The sequence below is a fragment of the Aspergillus niger genome (assembly GCF_000002855.4).
Source record: "Aspergillus niger supercontig An05".
Lineage (NCBI taxonomy): Eukaryota > Fungi > Ascomycota > Eurotiomycetes > Eurotiales > Aspergillaceae > Aspergillus > Aspergillus niger.
The window spans coordinates 324,647-345,284 of record NT_166521.1 but is presented as its reverse complement, the minus strand read 5'-3'; the positions used below and the strand labels follow the sequence as shown (position 1 = coordinate 345,284).

Genomic DNA, 20,638 nt, shown 5'->3' with positions numbered 1-20,638 from the left:
CCTTGAAAGATGACTCTCGTCCACATCGGTCAGTTTCCTCATAACCACCACAGACACTATGACATCCATCTAACCTACCCCCAACCAGTCCTCTTCAAATTCCGCCCCGAAGTAACTGATGAGCACAAACAACGCTTCGTGACAGAACTTAAAAAGCTCAAGAACCTACCATGTGTCAAATCTGGACGCCTGCTTGTGGGCGGGCCTAGTGTGACCGACCCCATAGACCGCAGCAAGGGATTCCAAATCGCTCTAGTAAGCTATCACGAGAACCTGGCTGCACTGGCAGAATACCAGGCAAGTAAGGAGCATCATGAGTAAGTGATTGGATATTATGTTCGCTGGTCGAAATTGCGGGTGCTAACCTCGGTTATGGCAGTGTGACATCGACATACATGTTTCCATACAAGGAGGACCTGGTGAGATTTGATTTCGAGGTTGACGAGGAGGATGAGTATATGTGTGAATTTCCGGTGTTGGGTTCATAGAAGAGCTGCCTCCGTTTCTCTATCCACAACTTGTGCGTTGTCAGTTATATATCTTCAGTGCTGGGGCTGTTGCAAATAATCTACAATATAGAGCAAATCAGTGAGGGCCGATTACTTAGGAAACGCTAAATAATATCGCACTATCATATAGGCTGACAATCAAAACTCCACTTTACAAGTATATATAGAAGTCTACAAATAAACCAGCAAGATTGAATCAGACAGATTTACCGCCTGATATATAAGGCACTAAGGATATAGTCACATGACATATATAACGGAGGGCCTCCGTTTGGTGAAGCGGGGGATCCCGCTCCACCACTTTGCCGTCTCCCGGTAGCGTCGAGAAAGCAGAATGGAGCAATCTCTTCACTCATCAGCTCGCATCGACTCACCAATCAGTGTAATTGAAATTTAGTGTTTACATATCAGCAATTGCACTAGTAGTTGGACCTCAGATAATACAGATCGTTCAAGAGAAGGTCACGTGGGAAAGACTGGAAGACGCGGCAACAACAGTCCAGTCCAGTCCAGTCATCCACTGATTGCGCATCTTGTTATCTCAGGCCAGTCCTTTTTGCCCCCACTTCGAACGTGTATATGTCAACATGGAATCACCGCGTCGGAATCGGAATAGAGCGGCGTGTAAACGATGTCAACGAAGAAAGATTCGCGTAAGTCACCAGATCACCCCCTGTTGATACGAGCTCACGATATTCCCGCTTTGTAGTGTGATGGAAACGAACCATCATGCAGTTCCTGCTTGAAGGCAGGGGCCTCGTGTGTGAATGATGGAAAACAGGAGGTCACGCGGAGATACATTTCAAACATGGAAAACCGGATCCGATGGTTGGAATCCATTGTCAAGGAAAACTGCGCCAATGTGGATCTTAGTCTTGAACCTCGCATGATAGCTGCAGAGAACGCAGCAGATCATGATAGCACGATTCTTTCTGCCGATCTACAGCATGAAGATGATCCGACCACTAGTTCGCAACGCATTCCCCCAAGAGAGTTGAGAAGAGAGGCCCAAGGAGCTTCACGCAATGAAGGAAACGGCTCGAATTCGTTGCCGGACCAACATCCGCCGCACCATATGACGGGGAGTAATGCTGAGCACCAACCAGCTCACGAGATTGGTCTGGTGTCCTTGTCCTCTGGAGAAGGCCCTCGATACATTGGGCCGTCCAGCGGGTACTTCTTCGCGAATCGTATATTCTCCAGCGCTGGACGGCGATGCAAAGCCAGGAGTGTTAAAAAAGCTACGGCAGAGTCAACTATCCTCTCAACAGAGCTACTAAGCAACCTTACCCTGCTGCCCACGCGAAAAGAAAGCGCCGTGGAACTGTCAAAAAAGTACTTCCGAACAGTACATCTTATCTATCCGTTCTTGCATGAGCCGACCCACATGTCAGTGATTGACCGGGTATATACATCCCAGAACGAGAACCCTCTGGATTTGTTCCAGGTGTACATGGTTCTATCTATTTCAGCTTTGAACCTGTCTCGTGAATGCAAGGTACATCTTCCCGTGGAGGGTTACTATGCGTCTGCTATGAAATATGTTGAGCAGGTCTGTTCATATGGCTCGGTTACTGCTCTGCAATGCATGCTACTTCTTATGGTTTATGCTCCGATTTCCGCGATGCCAGTGACGAGGGCGAAGACGAGGACAGAAATGAAGATATAACCAAGCAAGAGGGACAGAGGACCACCGATATGTAGAGCCTGACCCGACCCGACGAAGAGACCGGTGCCGATTGTGCCTCCCAGGGCCATAAGCTGGACATGGCGGTTTTTGAGGCCACGCTGAGTAACTTTGTATCGTTCATCGAGAAGGTCGCGCGCGATCATCTCATGCAAGGCACCCGACTTCAGATCGCCGGCTGCCATGCCGGACTCGGGGTCCGGATGTGATGTAGACGCCATTTCTGGTTTCTCTGACAGAGCCATGGTGTACGAGACACTGCGTAAGGGGAAGGGAGACGGAATGAGGGTGAAGTGGTGGGCATCTCAAGGTGACGGAAGAGCAACGTCGTGCGAGCTGCCTTGGTTATAAGTAACGGGAAAGCATCACGCTTGTCCTCGTACCACCCCCCTTGGCATGACATCGCTTACCGTTAGGACAATCCCCGCAACCGGGACGGTCAGCGACTTTAACCAGTGGGATGCATGATAATAACGACGGTCGGGGGTTTCCAGATGAATTGGGAATGGACGGGACAAGTTAAGAAGATGCGGGGGAAATTAAGTTGCTGGGCGTGATTGGTGCTTGCGTGAGCGGCATCGGGCTCAAGACACGCTTATCAGCCACGCCTCGTCTCGCTTCCTTTGCCAATGCGCTTGCTGACCGGCCCCCGGAAGGGACTAGTATGCAGGATCTCTGGTGAGGTACAGCCTTGTGGCAGCTGATGGAGGACAGACACTCTTCCCCCTGACTGGCTGCTGTGGCGTTCCGTGCCTCGGTTCCGTCTAGCGTGTCTCATCCTGCCCTATCCCAGTCCAGCTGGCTATCGCTTCCTCTCGTATCGCCGAAATCCTAGCCTGGCTCAGGGTCTTGATACCCCTGATCCTTCTTTTTAAACTCTAACAACGCCATCTACCGGTCCGGCTACCGGTCCGGCTGCTCGGTTTTGGTCGAGAAATTGTGAGCCTATTCGGGTAGTTACCCGGTGTTGTACATATGCGCCTGCAGCGTTGAGCCAGGGTCAAGGCTCGCTTAAGTCTGGTATGCGTTTGATATATGATAAGCAGTATACTGGACCAATCCTTTGCAATCTTATGGCTTATGTCTTGCTCAGACAGATGTGTTGTGGTCGTTAGTCACATGCCTGGTCACTGACATCCAGGCTGTTGATAATAACAGGTCTACACCAATGACATGATGCGACTTAAATGCTAGCCTTGCCGTGGCTTGTAGCCCATGCACAATATCTCCTAGATAGCACGCATCACCGGCTATCGCCCGGCAGCTAGGAGTAACTATCACCACCCCATCCAAGGAACCGATCCCACTGCATCACCACCACGCCACGCTCGCGTCTCTCTCTCCCCAATGAATCGAGCAGTCGCATCTCCGGTGCCGTCAAGATCCTCCCATCCTGATTCCGCTCCAACGCCGCCTGCGTCACAGCCGGAGCCAGCTCATCCGCGATGGCTGCCTCATCCCGATGGCGCGCATACCGCGTTTCACCGTCCTCAACTCGCGAGAAATACCACACCGAGCGGACAACATCGTAGCGACGCTCGAGCAACCAGATAATCGGCCATGCGAGGATCCACACCTGGCAAATAATACAGAAGTAGTATACCCAGGCATTGTTGCGTAGCTTGTTTACCCAGTGAGGGTTGTATACTACTAAGTCGCGGTTCGCCATGTCGACAGTGATGCTTATGTCACCTTTGTAGTGGAGACTGCGTAGATGGGATGTTAATGAGGAGATGAGAACGGAGCCATCGAAGCCGACAACGCTGCGGGAGAATTTGAACCTGCATATGTCAGCATATCGTACGTAGATGAATACTACATGAGGAAGCGCACGATTTAACAGAAGCCGGATCATCGCAGTATCGCTCACACCAGCCCATCAAACCAGGACCGTCCTCGTCCTGTCGGACCAACCCGGCCGCCTCGGGATCAAGGCCACCCTCCAGTTGCACGAATCGTGAGCGCAGTCGCTGTGACACTCGCTGTCGCAGTCGCTGTCCCAGTGGCCCTTTTCTACGGCCCGGCCATGTCTCCGACTTGATTCGGCCTCCGCGGTAAGTCTTTCGCGTATCATTATCCCGCACGACACTCAGCACATGCCATCCATCCTGGGTTGGGTCCAGGTCCAGTCCCAAGTTGTCGTCATCACCATACTGCTGGGTTCCATGCTCGTGGCGTACTATATATCCGTAGAGATCAACCTTGAAGGTAAAGTCCACCACGGTCTCCTTTCGATCCTCCTTGCGATGGTGGTCGTGGCGGGTCTCGGTGTGGGAACCGCGCACGGTCAGGTACGGTCGCGGCGGGAACTCGGCTTGCTGGGTGATAAGCGCGTGCAGGGACGAGGCATCTTCGCTGAGGGATGGGGCGAGGGTAACCGTCGAAGAGTCGCGGTTGCCTGAGTGGACGCTGTGATAGGGTCTGCTGTCCGGGATGGGGGTATCGGGGAGTTGAGGAAAGGAGAAAGTGGTTGGAGGAGGAGGTGGTGGTGGTGCTGGCCGGGAGGCGGCGGGGAGATTGGAATCACTAGCCACCGTCTCCTCGTAGGAGGGAGGAAGGTCTTTTGGTCGGCCCATCTTGTAGTAAGTAGGTGGCCAGTGATTTTGAGGTTATATGCTGCACTGGTTTCGCAATAGAATGAAGACAGATAAATCAAACAAGCGACATTACTGTGCAGCCTAATGATCAGTTGTCGTGAAGGAAGAGAGTGAGACGAGGCTGTGCTGCAGGCAGATTCGGGCTTGGCGGCGAGGCTGATGGTTTCGGCCTCAGGTTGCTGCTTACTTTCAGGGGATGTGGTACATTTACCTCCAACTGCAGAAGATTAACGTAGCTATCATCAATGTACTATTAGCATCATCATAAACCTCATTTCCGTCCTCTCCCAATCTTGCATCCCCCAACTAACATTGGAGATATGAATTGTCAGACCAAGTCCCAAAGAAGAACAGTCATATAAACGCGCCCTTCCTGATCCGCTTTGCGAGATTGTCAATTTTGGCATCTAGATCTGCTTGTAAAGACCGGTCCAACGGATAGAATCTCGCTTTACCATCACTGGCCTCCTCCAACGGAATACGGAGTAGCTGCGTGACACGCAGGAACTGCTCCCGGATCCACTCGAGCTGTCCAGGTCGGAGAAAAGACACCATCCCCTGACCATGGTCCTCGATGAAGAATGCCACCACGCGACTCAACACACTCATGACGTGCCACGGCCCTTGGGCGATAATATGACTACTGTGCTCGTCTTCTGACTTCTGCGCAGACTTTTGCTGGTTGACATTGTCTAGTAAGCGATGGCTAGGAAACACAATTGCTGGATCGGTTAAGTCGGGAATACTTAACCATCCGCCTTGGTTCCCAAGATAATAGGGCACGCTGTAACAGACCGAATCGACCAGCTCTTGAAGAAGGTGCTTATACTCGGCGAACTCTTCGGTTTCAGCATTTGATTGCGCAAGATGGCCAGCGGTGGGAATGGTACTAAGCGAGCTGAGGATTATCTTGACGAGCAAGAGGCGTTGAGCGCGCCATTCGTTCCACAGTGATCCAATCTGGCACGAAATGTAGACGTCGCACATAGAATTGTAAGTTGGGATCGAAGGGTCGAGAGCGATTCCATCCGGGAGTCTCACCGGCTGCAAATGTTGCGGGACGTTTTGTGCCCAAGCAAGGAGTCGTTCGTCAATACACTTTGCCTCGGCTCTCCAGTCTCTGCAGATTTTTGTCGAAGACATGGAACCTACGTGGGCTGCTTGCTGCCAATAACTTGCATTCAACTCGGCCACGGATACGCCTATTGCATCGAGTGCGGGGCCTAAATTACCTGGCGCAATTGTCGGCTCTATGCACCCAAGACGCGAGTGGGCCGTGCTATGCAGAAGCCGTTTATGACGTATCGCTGATAAAATCTCATTGTGAAGGATACATCGCCGAATGTGTGCGATCAGCGACCCACTGGCATGATCCTGATCTGTGAGTGGGAGCAAGGAGACGGCTCCCTCGTGGTGTACTCCCGTGGCTTGGTGACTGCCGTATATAACAGCGAAATTTTCATAAAATTGCAGCGCCAACACGGCTAACATTGTTGCCGGGTTTGTCAATTCATTGCGATCCTGGAGAGTCTCCCGAAGACGCTTGATGGCCTGGGTATAGGTCTCCCAAGATGCTCGGGAGCTACTCTCGTGCCGCCAACGCGACAGGATTTCCGAAGCCACGGCAGTCACCGCGAGCGAGAGAGGCGAGTTCTGCTGCTGAGTAGCGTATACTGGAGCTAATATCTCGAAAAACCCACGGGCAGACTTCGCATTGCGACCCATGACGCCGTAATGTCGAATGAAGAATGGGACAGCAGGGTCGGGTTCGGCTAGCGATCGCAAGCAAGGCACCCATTGTTGATTCTGAGCGGCTTGCTTCGAAACAAGGTCGTTGCAAACCTTGGCGGTTTGATCCCTGAACCTAATCTTGACAGGCTTTGGCTTGTAGCCCCCGCAACGAAGGTTGAGGCGTTGACACGCGTGGCATTCGGGCTTCGCCTCGTCACATTTGACACGTCGTGTTTTGCATGTAACACATCCTCCAGAGGGTCCGCGATTGACCATATTGAGAGTGGGGGGGTGCCAAAAGCAGCGATGGTGTTGCGACAGGATGGGTATCTGCAATCCTTCATCAATAAATGGATTAAATAGGAGGTCCGACCAGACAAGGCTGTCATTCGGCCCCCACTCAGAGCCTAATCACAACGCAGAATCAGGCTAGTTGTGGGGTGGCTGCAACTGCGGCTGAGATGCTGTCGGACGCGATAGGGTCTTGGCCATGTGCTGTCGCAAAAAAGATACCCGGTTCGGTATAGTGTGACAGGGCCTCACCTTTAAACAAGCGTGGGGTCTGGGGTTTCAGCTGCCCTGATAACCAAATCTACAGGGTTCAGATCTGCCTAAACTATTAATAGTGATTAGACTCTGTCCTGTTCTTGTCTATCTCGTACGTCTGATTAAGCTCATCCCATCGCAAAAGTATAACCTTTATCAGACAAGTTTATGGCTTCTGAAACAATGCATCGCCCGCAGGAACGAGACCACAGGGGCTGTTCGCAGGTGTGTCTGAGCACGGAAGATGTATAAAATCGCCTCCTCATAGCTATCAAATTGCCTCAGAAATATCACATCGAAGAATCCAACCTCATCAACCGACCAACTCGCCCTTAATCCGTCTCGATCACCACCCATCAAACCACCAACATGGTCAAAGTCGACCGCCCCCCAGCCAACAACTTTGTAGCCACAGCCCGAAAGATCTACAACCCGATCGGCTTCGCCAAAGGCTACAACTTCATCCTATGGATGATATCCGCCGGGGCACTCCTCGGCTTCTCTCTCGCGCGTCTGATGTACCTCGACTTCGACAACATCTTCTGTCCCGCAGACCAGAACAAAGCCAATGCTCTTCCCGGCGAATGCTTCTACTACCAGGATACTCGCGGACGCGTCGGCATCCTCCTCCACCTGGGCGCCATCCTCCCGGCCTGTCTTCTCGCCTTCCTTCAATTCGTCCCCGCCATCCGCCACAAAGTGATCCTCTTCCACCGCATCAACGGCTACCTGGTCATCATCGGCTCCTTCACCGGCATGGCCGGCGTCCTAATGATAGCCGAGCACAGCTTCGGCGGCGGCCTGAGCATACAAATCGCCCTCGGCTTAGCGCTCATCATCTTCCTCAGCTGTATCTGCATCGCTTACCATAACATCAAACGACTCCAGATCGAGCAGCACCGGGCATGGATGATCCGCGCTTGGGTCGTGGTTAGTACCCCCTTCCCCACCCCATCCCCTATTCTTTTTTTCCGCCCTAAATCCTGAACCCTATAGGGCGGCTTCATCATAACCATGCGCATCATCGGCATCACAACAGACAAAGTCCTCGTGGCCCTCAGCCCAGAACAATACTTCGTATCCTACTCCTGCTCCGAGATCTCCTTCATGCTGAACGGAAACCAATCCGTCCTGCAATCCCTCCACCCATCCTGCACCGGCGCTAATCCGAACCACCATGTTCTCGTCAACGCATTCAGCGCCAACGGCACCGGGAACGTCGATCAGGCTGCCGCCGGCCTCGATATCAGTTTCAGTGCTGCGGCGTGGCTGGCTGTCGCTATTCATGTCTTTGCGGCGGAGCTGTATCTTCATCTTACTCCGGCGGAGTCGGCGAGGCTGAGGCGTGTGTCGTATCAGAGGCAGTTGGAGGCGGGGATGAGATGGCCTGGGAATGCGGGGTTGACGGCGGAGAGGGTTGGTGATGCGGAGCCGTTTTTGATGGTGAAGGGGGTGGAGAGGAGTGAGAGTGGGAGTGAGGTGGTATTGGCTGGTAGGAGGGGGGATGGGAGGGATTAGATTGGTTTTGAGGGGAAGGGGGGTATGGCGTGGTTATGACAATGGCGTATGATGGGAATGGGAATTAAGTTTTACTTGTTTGATTTATAAATAGCATGTTTAATTATGATAAGCAGTGACCAAAATACCCAGTATCTTAGCTAGTCTTGGCTAATGGTTTGACTGTCCAATTGTTTACCAGAGACTCAACGAACAACTCTCATTCACCGCTTCCTCCCTTTTGTACATACATTCTCAAATCACCAACAATCACATCCTTTCCCCCACATCTCAGTCTCAGTATCCCCCTTAAGCACTACCAATAGCAGCAACATGATCCGTCACCAGGCACTGATAATCACTAGTCCCATAGTAGATAGTATTCCCATCATCCGGCGACTTCCCGGTACTCAAATCATCACCATACTGCCAGAACAGATCCGCGCCGACGCCCGTTGTGCTGAGCGCTGTCTTCTGCCACGAGCCCTCCACACTGCAGTGGTTCGAGGTGACTCCGTATTCCTCCAGGAGACATGGCTTGCCGGCCGCTTTGCAGGCTGCGCCGTGGGCGGTGATCCAGCCGTTGCCCCAGTCGTCGGAGGTGCCCCCTTCATTTGATTAGTCTGGATATTGACGGCAAGGAGAGTAAGGGGGAGAGGGGTACGTACAGCTATCAGGGTACAAGTGGAGGGTACCAAAGTCAATAGTATCGATACCGAGGTTCATCGTAAAGTTCAAGCCCTCGGAGAATTGATAAGGGTAGCTGCCGTCCGAGTCGATGTTGAGACCGAAGCCCTCTACCTTTCATCAGCACCCACCATACAAAACTAAAATCAAGGACTGAGTATGGGGCAACTCACCATCACCAATACAAACCATACGATCCGCATCCAACCCCTTAATAAACTTACTCGTCTTCTCAATCCAGTTATACAACACAGAAGTATCGCAACTCGGACATCTCGGCTCATTCGCCAACTCCCACGCAAACACCGCCGAGGAGTTACTGTACCGCTCCACGACCGTCTTGATATATGTCTGATAGGCACTCTGCATGGTATCACTGGTATAGAAATCCGTCTCGCCGGATCCGCCATACGCGCTCACGTACGCAGACATACCACCGTAATCGGTCCAGTAGTTGACGAAGTTGATGATGAGTTTGATGTCGTGCTGTTCGGCAGACGAGACGACGTAGTCGAGGCGCTGGAGACCGTCGGCACCCGTGTTGATTGTCGATTTGCCGTCCTGGTGCAGTTGGTACCAGACTGTGCCGGAGGAGGGCTGCGAGGTGACATCGTTGAAGCCCCACACGCGGAGGATCTTGAGGCCGGACGACTTCAGGTGGCCCATGACGAGGTCGACGTCCGCGTTGTCAGTGAGGAAACCGATCCAGTAGCTGTTCGTTCCGGCGAAGTAGCCAGTTTCGCCATCAATGGTGAATTGGAGGCCGGAGGTGCTGGCGAAGGAGGTGGAGGCAGCACTGCTGCTGGTGCTCGGTGCAGGGGAGGCTTTCGGCAGAGCCGTGGAGACGTTGGCCAGCGCCAGGCTAGCCAGGGTGAGGAGGGCGTTGGAAAGCTTCATTGTGACCGTTTGATTGATTTCCTTTGGTTTGTTTATGATACTCAAGATATGAGGGTTCAGGTGCCTTTATAGCTAGCTATTCAGTGTCCCTTCCGTTTTCTGCTACACGGACGACCCTCCGTTCTGAAATAAGCAGTGGCCTGTAGGAGGAGCAGGAAGGGACTTTGGCTCCATCTCTGGACCACCCAGATACCGAGTTGAGAACGGAGCGGTGACGATCATCGTGGTAGGTAATCAATCTGCAGATGCAGGTGTTTTGTCCGTGCTCGATTCGGTATGGCGACACCCTCTGCCGTGTGTTTCAGATCCTCTGAGTGGTGGGATCCTGCGTCAGGGACGGCTGGTGGAGATGCCGAGTTACATGTGCGTTAAGACATTTTGATGAAGAACCTGCCGTTCTTTCTATATTCGTTGCTGATGTGGTTTCAGAGGTGATGGGCTGATGGGCTGATGGGGTGCGGACGAGGTGCGACCGGAGATGAGTAAGTTGCCTCCCTATTAATCATGTCAGTGAGAACGCGAAAGGTATGAGAATGCGAAAGATAGATCGGGTAGTGTACAAGTTGAGGTGAATCCATCAATGAAGATATTGATGCAAACAAAAATAGATCATGTATGATAGAAGATGGTCTAATTCTCTCACCGGTCGGCGTGGGGCACGCTGGATAACCACGTGTGTGGCAGCGGGAAGATCGGCGGATTCCAGTGCGTGTGACTCCAGAACCACTGGAAACCATCCATAAACAAAGTATAAGAAAAAACAACCCAAGATCAACAGTATCTCCAGTGCAAATCACCTGTCAGTGTCGTTAATACTTTCTCCCGTGCTAGTCTACTTGTGTAGTGGGTTAATGATGCGTATAACGGGTTTGTCATCCATGCTTCCGTTCTACTTCGCAACTATATATATTCGTGCCGGTATGTAGACAGTAAATAATACAATGGCTAGACTACCATGCTGTTTATAGTACTATTTACTCTAATTATCATGAAAGCAGCAGATTGTGTTTCAATAATGATGACAGTGATTTGATGCCTGATTTAAGTCGATATAGACGCTTCTCTCTGTTCCAGTGAAGGCAGTGTATCTACGTCGTGGCAGAATCAGGTATTGAGGACAAGGATGTCCCAAACACTATTACTGACCGATGGTTATTTTCTTTGATCTTTCAGTCACAATCGAACTATTGAATTGTATGCAATAGTGCCAAAGCAAGACAAAATTGAACTAGCAGTGTTGCACAACTGCCAGCCTACAATGTATCTGCGATGTCGAACTATGCCAGTGATAACTACGGCATACTGGTCAAACATCGCCGAGATAATACCCTTGTCAGTGCTATCCGAAGATTTGCCGTAAATTCCCAATGCGCGGAAAGGAAAAGCATGATGACAACAAATTCTACCCCTTCCTAGCTTGATCAGCTGCTCGCATGTCCTAGTTGCCCACAAACAGAAGCCTACGGCCGAACAACCACCCCAGCCCCGAGTCTGTTAATGCTGACACCTTAAATCCGAGTGAAAAATCCAACCTCATTGCGTGGCTCGGAGTTCACCCCACGCCCTCATATCCCCCGTGTATACTAGCCCAGCAGTCGTCCGACTGCAATGCAGGAAGCCAGACGACGGAGGGTAAAGTATGATCCGGAACACAGGGCTGAAAGACCAAGCACTGTCCCTGAAAGAGGAGACAGAGACAGAGTTTTCCATCCAGGTCTTCCATGATTGGCCCTTCTCGAGCTGTGTTGGTCGGCCCGATGCTAGAGAGTAGTACCATTGGGCCGGCAAGCCCAACGAAGCTAGCGAGCCGGCGTTAAGCATAATTGACTGGGTTAATATCGGCGTAAATTGCAGTGCGGCAGGTGACGAGCCGATGCTCGGGAGACATTCCTCCAGAGTTCGGACCTGGAAGTTTGGAAGGACATGGTCGGAAAAATGTTTCTGAGGACAAATTGTGGGAGGCGGCATGTGGGGAGCAAAATGTACCGAGCGGGGTGCGGGTTGGGTCGGCTTGGTCTGCCGTAGTCATATGGGGTAGGTTAGTCATCCATGTTCGTTGTGTCAACACATAGTCAATGACATCTAAATCTCCAGTTATAGATATCTAGATGATGTTGGTAGATAGAGTTTGATGTAGATCTATCTCTGCCAGGGGTAAGCTTATAATTAGCCACTCCAACGCTCATGTGGTTGACAGGGTGGTTCTGCATTGTCCATGTGTTGGTGACCAGACATTCATCCCATCCCCGTTCTCCCCAGCCTGGAGTAAGGGCGGCTCCCCGCGGAGGCAGATGCAGGGACACCACCCCAGATACCCTGTTTTCCCTCCCACCTCCTCATGCTGTTCGCATATGGCGCCATCACCGGTCACACTCTGCAGTCGGCTGACCAGATTTCGGTCGAGTTCACAGTTGAAGCTATCGCCTTGGAATCTTCGACCAGGATCTGGACTCTCGTCGCTACCGGATTCCGCGTCACTACGGAAGTGGCGCTGTGGCTGCCGGGGATCAGTTGAAACCAGGATTGACATGTGGTCTGGCGCGGAGAGGGTTCTTCCCAGAATTTCCCGGTTGCTGTTCCAGAAGGGCGGAGGAAAGCTGGGCCGGGGCCTCTTTCACGGTTCTCCAAAGCAGGCAGGTTCCACGGGGTTTCCGTTAGTCAGCCGGGGTGCCGCCGGAGATTGCGCCCCCATGTGACATACGTCATCTTGCATTAGCCGACCACGTGTGCCTGCTAACCCTAGCCCTGGGGATGACATCTTTTCCGGATGCAGGTCGATTGGTCATCTTCCCCGGTCGCATGGGGGTTTCTGGAGTGGTCAGGGACCATCCCACGCGAAATGAAGGGGAAGGGAGGGGGAAGGGAAGGAAAAACAACGCATATTATCGCTGATCATTCCTGGGTCGTATATTCTGATTTGCATAGCAAGATTATAGTCCAAAGGTTCTACTCTAGTGGTAAATTGAGCACGTCAGGTCAGCCTGCGTCGTCATGCCAAGGTGCAATATGCAGTCCGCTGACGATGATGTTGCAGCCAAGGCAGCCACAAAGCTTCGTTGGAACCAGTGGATGGTTCCAGAGCCAACCAGTGGTGTCGCCGAGTGCCACTGCACACTGTCTTGTGTGTGTGCGGTCGGCTCGGTCGGGATTTGTCGTAGCTGAGCGTTGCAGGTTTTCGTTGCTGGCTGAGGCCCTCGTCATGCCGTGAATCGGCCCCGATTCTCTCGGTCGGCCGTGGTCAGTCCCAGACGTTGAGGGCTGAATTTTCCTCGTAAGCGCAGCAAATTTTCGGGCAGGTGACCGACAGGAATCGGGATCGCTTAGGAGTTTGAATCGGTACAGAATGGTTTGGGATTGCAATGGCCATCTGCAGTTTTCCCCAGAAAATGTAGAAACGTATCTGAGCGTAGTTCGATCATGATAATGAACTGACGTCTACTAACCTCCGCATTTTCCCCTCTTTTCCCCCCCTCTGCAAGGACTGGGAAATCCGGGATGTAGGCTCACCGGTCAACGAATATGGGAAGGCACAACTCCCCTCAATCAACTTCTCCAGGTTGGCATCTCCGGCTCCTCCAGGAAATCCCTGCGTTGGGCTCTCCCACACTCCAGTCCACTCCAGTCCGTCTGCTTCCGAGCCACGAGCGGCGATTTGCCTGCCGAACTCTGGAGGCCTGCCCGATGCGGGTTAGCGCACCGGTCTAGTCCCGAAACAGTGGGTCGCCTCTTGCTCGTTAGCCCGTGACTGGAGAAAGAATAGCGGCTTCTCCACGTTGGGCAAGAATCCCTTTCGGTAGTGTGTAGTAGTATTGCTCGCCTCCCCTTCCTCTTTCACTTGGTCTTGCCCTCCTTCAGCTTCTCTGTAACTAAAGAAACTCGGCTGATTCAGCTGTTAGCAATAGTTAACACGGTATCCCGTCTCCCTCATTCCCGGCAAGTAAGCGTACAGCAAGCACTGTGTATAGCCATCCTCAAATCTATCAGTCTATCGATCTATCATCTATCAAAACAGGCTTCTAAACGACGCCATGTCATTCTGCCATCTTCCACCCCCGATCCATGGCTGTTCTCTAACATGCGCCTCCTATCCGAACCCCATTCTGACCCAATAATGTTGATCCGTTTTCATCTCTCCCGGCTAAAGTTCTGTCGCCAAACGCCAGTGCCGATGCGCTGAGCCAACGAGCGTCCGCCACCCGACCCTCCTTGCCCCGAAAGGGCCGTGGAACCCGAAGTTATGCCTGCTCCCCCTGGTATCGCCGGCCCTTCCCCAGCATTTCGGCGGTTCTGACTGGTCTATCGGTTTCGGCCGGCCGTCCATCGTCACTGGCTGACGGCCTTTCGCTCATGAATCGTCTGGTCGGTCTCCCCCGGCAGCACTCGCTGCCTCCTCCATCTGATGTCGGCTCTCCACAGGTCGGCTCTGACGCGCCCCCCTCCCCGTGGATCTCTTTTCCCTGGAGAATTTTTTTTCTCTGTCGTCTCATACGATGGGGGACATAAAAGGGCTTGCATCTCCCCAGATTCAACCTGTTTCAATCTTCCATCTCATCCCCGACAATCATCACTTATCTTGACTCTTACCCTACGGTGATCTTCAACCAATACCAACCTAGGGTCTCCTCCTTTCCCTCTATTTACTTTCCCTTCCTCTTTACATTGTCTCGGTTGACACCTTCCCTTCACTGATAAACACACGAAACACTCTCCACGTGTCCACCATGGGTGTCGAAACCTCCGCTGACCACGGGGAGAACATCTCCCCGGCGGTCGCTCCCCAGCAGCACTCCAGCCAGGAGTCTTTCCAGAAGCCTCTTGGCGGTGTTGACACCCCTGTCCCCCGCGTTACTCTGCGGGCCTTCATCATGGCCGTCTTCGTCTCCATGGGTGGTCTCCTTTTTGGTTATGACACTGGTCAGATCTCCGGTTTTGAGCAGGAATCCGACTATCTTCGCCGCTATGGTATGCAGAATGCCAAGGGCGAATGGTACCTGAGTGACGTCCGCTCCGGTCTGTTGACCAGTCTTCTGTCCATTGGTACCTTGGTTGGTGCTCTCGTCGCTGCCCCCATCGCCAACAAGGTGGGCCGTAAGTGGTCCATCACCATCTGGTGTGTCATCCTCATGGTCGGCTTGATTGTCCAGATCTCCGCCCCCTCGGGCAACTGGGTCCAGATGGTCATGGGTCGTTGGACCACTGGTCTGGGTGTTGGTGCTTGCTCCCTGCTGGTCCCCATGTACCAGGGTGAGAGTGCCCCCCGTCACGTGCGTGGTGCGATGGTCAGTTGCTACCAGCTGTTCGTCACCTTCGGTATCTTCCTGGCCTACCTGATCAACCTGGGTACCAACACCCTGGAGGGCACTGCCCAATGGCGGATCACCCTCGGTCTAACCTTCCTGTTCGCCATTGTCCTCGGTGGTGGTATGGCTTTCTTCCCCGAGTCGCCTCGTTTCGACTTCCGCCACGGCCGCGTCGACCGGGCTCGCGCTACCATGGCCAAGCTGTACGGTGTGCCTGAGAACCACCAAGTCATCCTTCAGGAGCTCGACGAGATCCAGAACCAGCTCGAGGCCGAAACCGGCAGCGAGAAGTGGTACGAGTTTCTCACTGCGCCTCGCATGTTCTACCGTATCTGCCTGGGTATGGGCCTGCAGACCCTCCAGCAGCTGACTGGTTCCAACTACTTCTTCTACTATGTATGTATCCCCTGCAGATATCTCTTCAAATAGTTCATAATACTAACCTGTCATAGGGTACCACCATCTTCAAGGGTGCCGGTCTGTCCAACAGCTTCGTTACCCAGTGCATTCTGGGTGCCGTCAACTTCGCTTGCACCTTCGGTGGTCTGTACACCGTTGAGAACTTCGGTCGTCGCAAGTCTCTGATCTTCGGAGCCCTGTGGATGTTCGTCTGCTTCATGATCTTCGCTTCGATCGGTCACTTCATGCTCGACGTCGCTGAGCCCGAGAACACCCCTGGCGTCGGTAAGGGTATGATTGTGCTCGCTTGCTTCTTCATTGCCGGATACGCCATGACCTGGGCTCCCATGGTCTGGACCATCACTGCCGAGCTGTACCCCTCCAAGTACCGTGCCCAGGGTATGGCTCTGGCCGTTGCTGCCAACTGGGCCTGGAACTTCCTGATCGGTTTCTTCACTCCCTTCATCACCAGCGCCATCGACTTCGCCTACGGATACGTCTTCGCTGGCTGCATGTTCGTCGGTGCCTTTGTCGTCTACTTCTTCGTCATGGAGGGTAAGGGCCGTACTCTCGAGGAGCTGTACTGGCTGTACGTCAACAAGATCAAGCCCTGGAAGAGCAGCAATTTCGAGATCCCTGCCCTGCACTCCTTCCAGTACGAGGAGGAGCGCAAGCAGTCTCGTTCTTACCACGCTGAGAATGCGTAAATATTGGTTTTGGAGTTTTGGGAGATTGTCTATATGTTGATGGCTATGGCTTGCATGATACTATTGCATGTTTGCATGTTGCATGATTCGCATGATACCTTATGTTTTTATACCATGTACTGTTAATTCATTCTAGAGTTGATGCATCAGCTCAATTTCAAAATTTCATTCTAGAGTCCGATTCCGCTTCTTTCCTGGCTTTTTGTAGTGATTGGTATTGATTCATCTGAATAGGGGTCCTTGAGAGTCAGCCTTGAATAGTAATTGTATTCATAGTTCAATCTCTAGATTCATCAACCGATAATTGCAGCTCAAATTGATTAATCAACAACCATCCCTTCACCTTTCCTCTTCGTCGTAGTTCATAAAATTCACCCGAACCAACAGTGACAAATTCCCTCATTCAATAACCTTGTCATAGTAATTCCAAATAGTCCACAACCAACCACATAAATACGCCAAAACCCTCCTCAACACACCCAACCAACAAATCCCCTCACACTCACTACCTCAACTTCCACCACGGCAGCACAAAATGCTTCGCTGCGCCACCGAACCTAACGTCACGTGAACACCAACATCGCCACCCTCGCCACTCCCCCCAACCAATCAGAACAACGGAGCTTGTCCAAGGATGACACCGAGACATCTCGAAGCGTCGATCGGCAACATGCAACGCTTATGCTTACTTTTGAATTCGTGGAAACTTCCCGTCCACCACATGACCCCATCCAACCGGCATGTTCCCGTCATCAAGCCTATCTCTTTATTCTAAAGTATAATTTTGGGAATCTGCCAAATATCCGTATTAAGGGTGTCTCCGTCGCTGTGTCGATGGTTTTATTCTTTGTGTCACGTGAGGAGGTCACGAGGTGGTATATAAGAGAAGACAGAGGTACCAGTTTTGTGTACTTTTTTCCCTCTGCATGGGGGGAGATGTTGGGTAGGACATGGTTTCTATTCATATAATCATGGTGGATTGTTTGTGAGTTATGTCGTCGGGGACGTATAGCTATCCAAGATGATGTCTCCAGTCTGGTCTTCCTGCCGGCTGATGGGAAATCGTTCTTGGAAGGATGGATGCTGGAAGAGACATTTACTGCGCGCTATGTCGTGCGGTGAAGTGTGGGATGGTACCTGCATTGATGAACCGGTCATGGTTTGGAGATATAATCTATGCTGAAGAAGTTTTCTTTTCCAAGAAGATGACACCAATCTGGTCTTCCTGCCAGCTGCTGGGAAATCCTTCTCGAAAGAGTACCAGAAGCTAGATCTCATGTTGCAGGGGCCTGCACAATGATACATGCGATCCTCTATTGTTCGTTATGAGATGGTACCTGTACCGATGCCCAGGTCATGGCCTTGGGTAGTGGGAAGTTTCAAGGCCGTATTCCAGAGAGACTTCGACATGGCATTGCGACTCGCTCTGAATAATGATGAAAATACATGTCGAGGGGAGGCTATACGTTCCCTAACAACCTCCAAACCTATTATGGTCTTCCGGTCGGTGGGTTGGATAGCTTCCCTGATAATAACGGTATAGATTTACTACACCAGGCTTGGGTTTTGGGGATATTTTCTCCACTCTTCCACCACCTCTCCGACTTTCGCACTTACGCTCTGGATAACACTGATATATATTGATACGGGCAATAAGTACGTGAAGGGTGAGGGATGTCAGACTTTCTCACCAGCTATCTTTGTCTATCTCGACCAGCTAGGCATGTCCGGGTGTCTCGACCGCGACGAAGGGCTGGATTACGTTATACTCCAGAGAGAACAACTGGAAGACTTTCGATTAATGGAGAACGGAGAAGAAACCATGAATGCTTCTTATAATTAATATCCAAATACAACAATTTCTCGCGTTTCTCTGCGGGTATGGAAAACTGGCTCACCCGCACGGCTCGTTGCGAACTTGTCGAAAACCAACAGCAGAAGGAACACGGCATGACTGGAGAACATAATTATCACTATCAGAAAACTCCAATAGAACACGAAACTCCCGGATCGAAGCGCTCTGGAATAAATATGGCCAGTGAGGATGTGACTGTCTGTTTCAGGAGCCGGGGTAAGGGTTCACAGTACATTAGTGCTGCAACGACGGGGTTACTATATTTAGCTCGGCGCTTATGAGGAACGCCGGAAGGCCATGGCCAGTCAATATTTTCTTGATGAGGAAGACTGACAGCATTGGCGCGTATAGACTTTGGGACGTCCAATAGATCAAGAGGGTGGTATGTGATGATGCGCACTTACGCAGTCCCTAAGAACATGGACTATAAAAGCGGGAGTCAGACATCGTCTTCTGAATCTATAACTATCCATCTACATTCTTCCTACTATAATTCTTTTACCAATACACCAACCAAATTTAATACTCTAACACCAACCAAACAACTTAATAACCACCTACACCAACAAACCGTCCTAATAATAACCATCAACCGCCACAATGACTATCACCATGTTCACCCCAATCGAACTGCCGCCAACCTACTATATATCCCTCCACATGAACGTCCCTATATCCCCCCTATACCCCTGGGGGATGCCATATACCAGATCCACAAGTTTCTCCCACACCACTACCATCTACACCAACACCAACACAAACACCACCACCATCGAACGCAAGGACAGTGGCATCTGCATCCCATCAAATACCACTTCCCGCAAACCAAGCACCATCACAATCAACCCAAAACCAACAACAACAACAACATACGCTGCACCCTCCCGCTGGACAACCCTAACCTCCCCAGCCGAACAGACCAAAGCTCTCGACTTCCTAACTAACAACTACCACACAATCCAAACCCTCCAAGCAGCCAACTACACCATCACCCCAGACACAACAAAGAACAACATCCGCTTCCAACAAACCCCAAGCACCAACGACCCCTCCGCCCGTCGTGCAGTCTCCTTAGACTGCGAGATGGTAACCGACACTACGGGCCGTACCCAACTCTGCCAAGTGAGCATGGTAGATGTCCTCACGGGGGAACTCCTCCTCGATCAGCCTGTGCTGCCAAGCGAGCCTGTCTCCGACTGGCGTACGAAGTGGAGCGGTATGACCGCCGAACTCATGGCGCAACACGTCGCCGCTGGAAGAACGGTGAACGGGTATGAAGGGGCTAGAGCCCGTGTGTGGGAATACATCGACCAGAAGACGATTCTGGTCGGTCAGAGTCTGAATTTCGACTTGGATGTGTTGGGGATCGTGCATGAGAGGGTCGTGGATACGTATCTTCTTATGAGGGGGCAGAGGAGAGGGAGAAGTTGTCGCCTACGCGATGTCGTGCGGGATTGTTGTGGGGTCGAGATTCAGAAGGGAGAGGAGCTGGAAGGGGGGCATGATTGTGCGGAGGACTGTTATGCTGCCAGAGAGGTGGCGCTGTGGGCTGTTGAGCATCTCGGTAGAGATGAAGGTGGGGGTAGTACCCGAAGTTTTTGTGTTGAGAGTTTCATGTAATCGGTACTACTTCCCGATGGAGGGTTATGCTTCCTCGTGTGGAGCTATAATTATACTTTCTCTGCTTCGCGACAGCATTTATCTCAAGAAGCATGAGTCCCATCGATGACAAATTTCAACTGTCTTCTGCATACTTTCCTGCGACATGCTACTGTATACCTCGTGATGCTGAGTGGGCTACGTTCCACGGCTGGACTCTAAGGGTGGATACTTATGATACCACTCATGTCAACTACTGATGGATGGCCAGGAATAAAGGATGGACAAATACTATAACACTGCTGTCTGGTCGTGGCTGGCTCACAGCACTTTGGGCTGTGATTGGAATATGGAGTGAGCTTCATGGCTCCTTTCTATTTGAGATGGTTCAGATGGCGCAGAGCATCATGCTTTCTCTATATAACTGATGAATTGACTAAGTTGAGATACCCAAATATGTTTTGAATCAAATGACACTATCTACTATGGTTTTGCTGCTGTGTCCGTTTCTCGATCGCAGGCGTAGTGACTCATAGTAGTATGTAGCTGTAAGTATGACGAGATATTTATGCAATAGAAAACGGTGGAAAGTAACATGCATCTAAATGACATATGCGTAAGTTGTAA

General features: G+C 51.6%; 11 protein-coding genes across 11 annotated transcripts; 7 read left to right on the top strand and 4 right to left on the bottom strand.

Annotated features, from left to right (window-relative positions):
• Positions 1-9: 9 nt before the first annotated feature.
• On the top strand, positions 10-488 carry An05g01370 (hypothetical protein; the record flags this gene model as incomplete). Its single annotated transcript, XM_059747912.1, has 2 exons — positions 10-317; positions 380-488. 2 exons carry the CDS (start codon positions 10-12, stop codon positions 486-488), a joined length of 417 nt encoding a protein of 138 aa, XP_059606062.1.
• A 355-nt stretch (positions 489-843) lies between these two features.
• An05g01360 (uncharacterized protein) lies at positions 844-2,178 on the top strand (the record flags this gene model as incomplete). The annotated part of the gene is made up of 3 exons (XM_059747911.1): positions 844-891; positions 966-1,162; positions 1,245-2,178. 3 exons carry the CDS (start codon positions 844-846, stop codon positions 2,176-2,178), a joined length of 1,179 nt encoding a protein of 392 aa, XP_059606061.1.
• Positions 2,179-3,460: 1,282 nt separating this feature from the next.
• On the bottom strand, positions 3,461-4,772 carry An05g01350 (hypothetical protein; the record flags this gene model as incomplete). The annotated part of the gene is made up of 2 exons (XM_001390673.3): positions 3,461-3,977; positions 4,030-4,772. 2 exons carry the CDS (start codon positions 4,770-4,772, stop codon positions 3,461-3,463), a joined length of 1,260 nt encoding a protein of 419 aa, XP_001390710.1.
• A 375-nt stretch (positions 4,773-5,147) lies between these two features.
• An05g01340 (uncharacterized protein) lies at positions 5,148-6,800 on the bottom strand (the record flags this gene model as incomplete). Its single annotated transcript, XM_001390672.1, has 1 exon — positions 5,148-6,800. The coding sequence occupies one exon, from the start codon at positions 6,798-6,800 to the stop codon at positions 5,148-5,150; it is 1,653 nt and encodes a 550-aa protein (XP_001390709.1).
• Positions 6,801-7,439: 639 nt separating this feature from the next.
• An05g01330 (uncharacterized protein) lies at positions 7,440-8,588 on the top strand (the record flags this gene model as incomplete). The annotated part of the gene is made up of 2 exons (XM_059747910.1): positions 7,440-8,000; positions 8,067-8,588. The coding sequence occupies 2 exons, from the start codon at positions 7,440-7,442 to the stop codon at positions 8,586-8,588; spliced, it is 1,083 nt and encodes a 360-aa protein (XP_059606060.1).
• A 288-nt stretch (positions 8,589-8,876) lies between these two features.
• On the bottom strand, positions 8,877-10,151 carry An05g01320 (uncharacterized protein; the record flags this gene model as incomplete). The annotated part of the gene is made up of 3 exons (XM_001390670.1): positions 8,877-9,175; positions 9,236-9,364; positions 9,428-10,151. 3 exons carry the CDS (start codon positions 10,149-10,151, stop codon positions 8,877-8,879), a joined length of 1,152 nt encoding a protein of 383 aa, XP_001390707.1.
• An 854-nt stretch (positions 10,152-11,005) lies between these two features.
• On the top strand, positions 11,006-11,228 carry An05g01310 (hypothetical protein; the record flags this gene model as incomplete). Its single annotated transcript, XM_059747909.1, has 2 exons — positions 11,006-11,069; positions 11,101-11,228. 2 exons carry the CDS (start codon positions 11,006-11,008, stop codon positions 11,226-11,228), a joined length of 192 nt encoding a protein of 63 aa, XP_059606059.1.
• Positions 11,229-13,127: 1,899 nt separating this feature from the next.
• On the bottom strand, positions 13,128-14,472 carry An05g01300 (uncharacterized protein; the record flags this gene model as incomplete). Its single annotated transcript, XM_059747908.1, has 5 exons — positions 13,128-13,518; positions 13,595-13,807; positions 13,898-14,011; positions 14,162-14,235; positions 14,353-14,472. The coding sequence occupies 5 exons, from the start codon at positions 14,470-14,472 to the stop codon at positions 13,128-13,130; spliced, it is 912 nt and encodes a 303-aa protein (XP_059606058.1).
• A 400-nt stretch (positions 14,473-14,872) lies between these two features.
• Positions 14,873-16,557, top strand: An05g01290 (uncharacterized protein; the record flags this gene model as incomplete). Its single annotated transcript, XM_001390667.3, has 2 exons — positions 14,873-15,847; positions 15,904-16,557. The coding sequence occupies 2 exons, from the start codon at positions 14,873-14,875 to the stop codon at positions 16,555-16,557; spliced, it is 1,629 nt and encodes a 542-aa protein (XP_001390704.1).
• Positions 16,558-17,528: 971 nt separating this feature from the next.
• An05g01280 (hypothetical protein) lies at positions 17,529-18,400 on the top strand (the record flags this gene model as incomplete). Its single annotated transcript, XM_059747907.1, has 3 exons — positions 17,529-17,542; positions 17,911-18,064; positions 18,101-18,400. The coding sequence occupies 3 exons, from the start codon at positions 17,529-17,531 to the stop codon at positions 18,398-18,400; spliced, it is 468 nt and encodes a 155-aa protein (XP_059606057.1).
• Positions 18,401-19,012: 612 nt separating this feature from the next.
• On the top strand, positions 19,013-20,271 carry An05g01270 (uncharacterized protein; the record flags this gene model as incomplete). Its single annotated transcript, XM_001390665.3, has 2 exons — positions 19,013-19,988; positions 20,108-20,271. 2 exons carry the CDS (start codon positions 19,013-19,015, stop codon positions 20,269-20,271), a joined length of 1,140 nt encoding a protein of 379 aa, XP_001390702.3.
• Between the last annotated feature and the right edge of the window lie 367 nt (positions 20,272-20,638).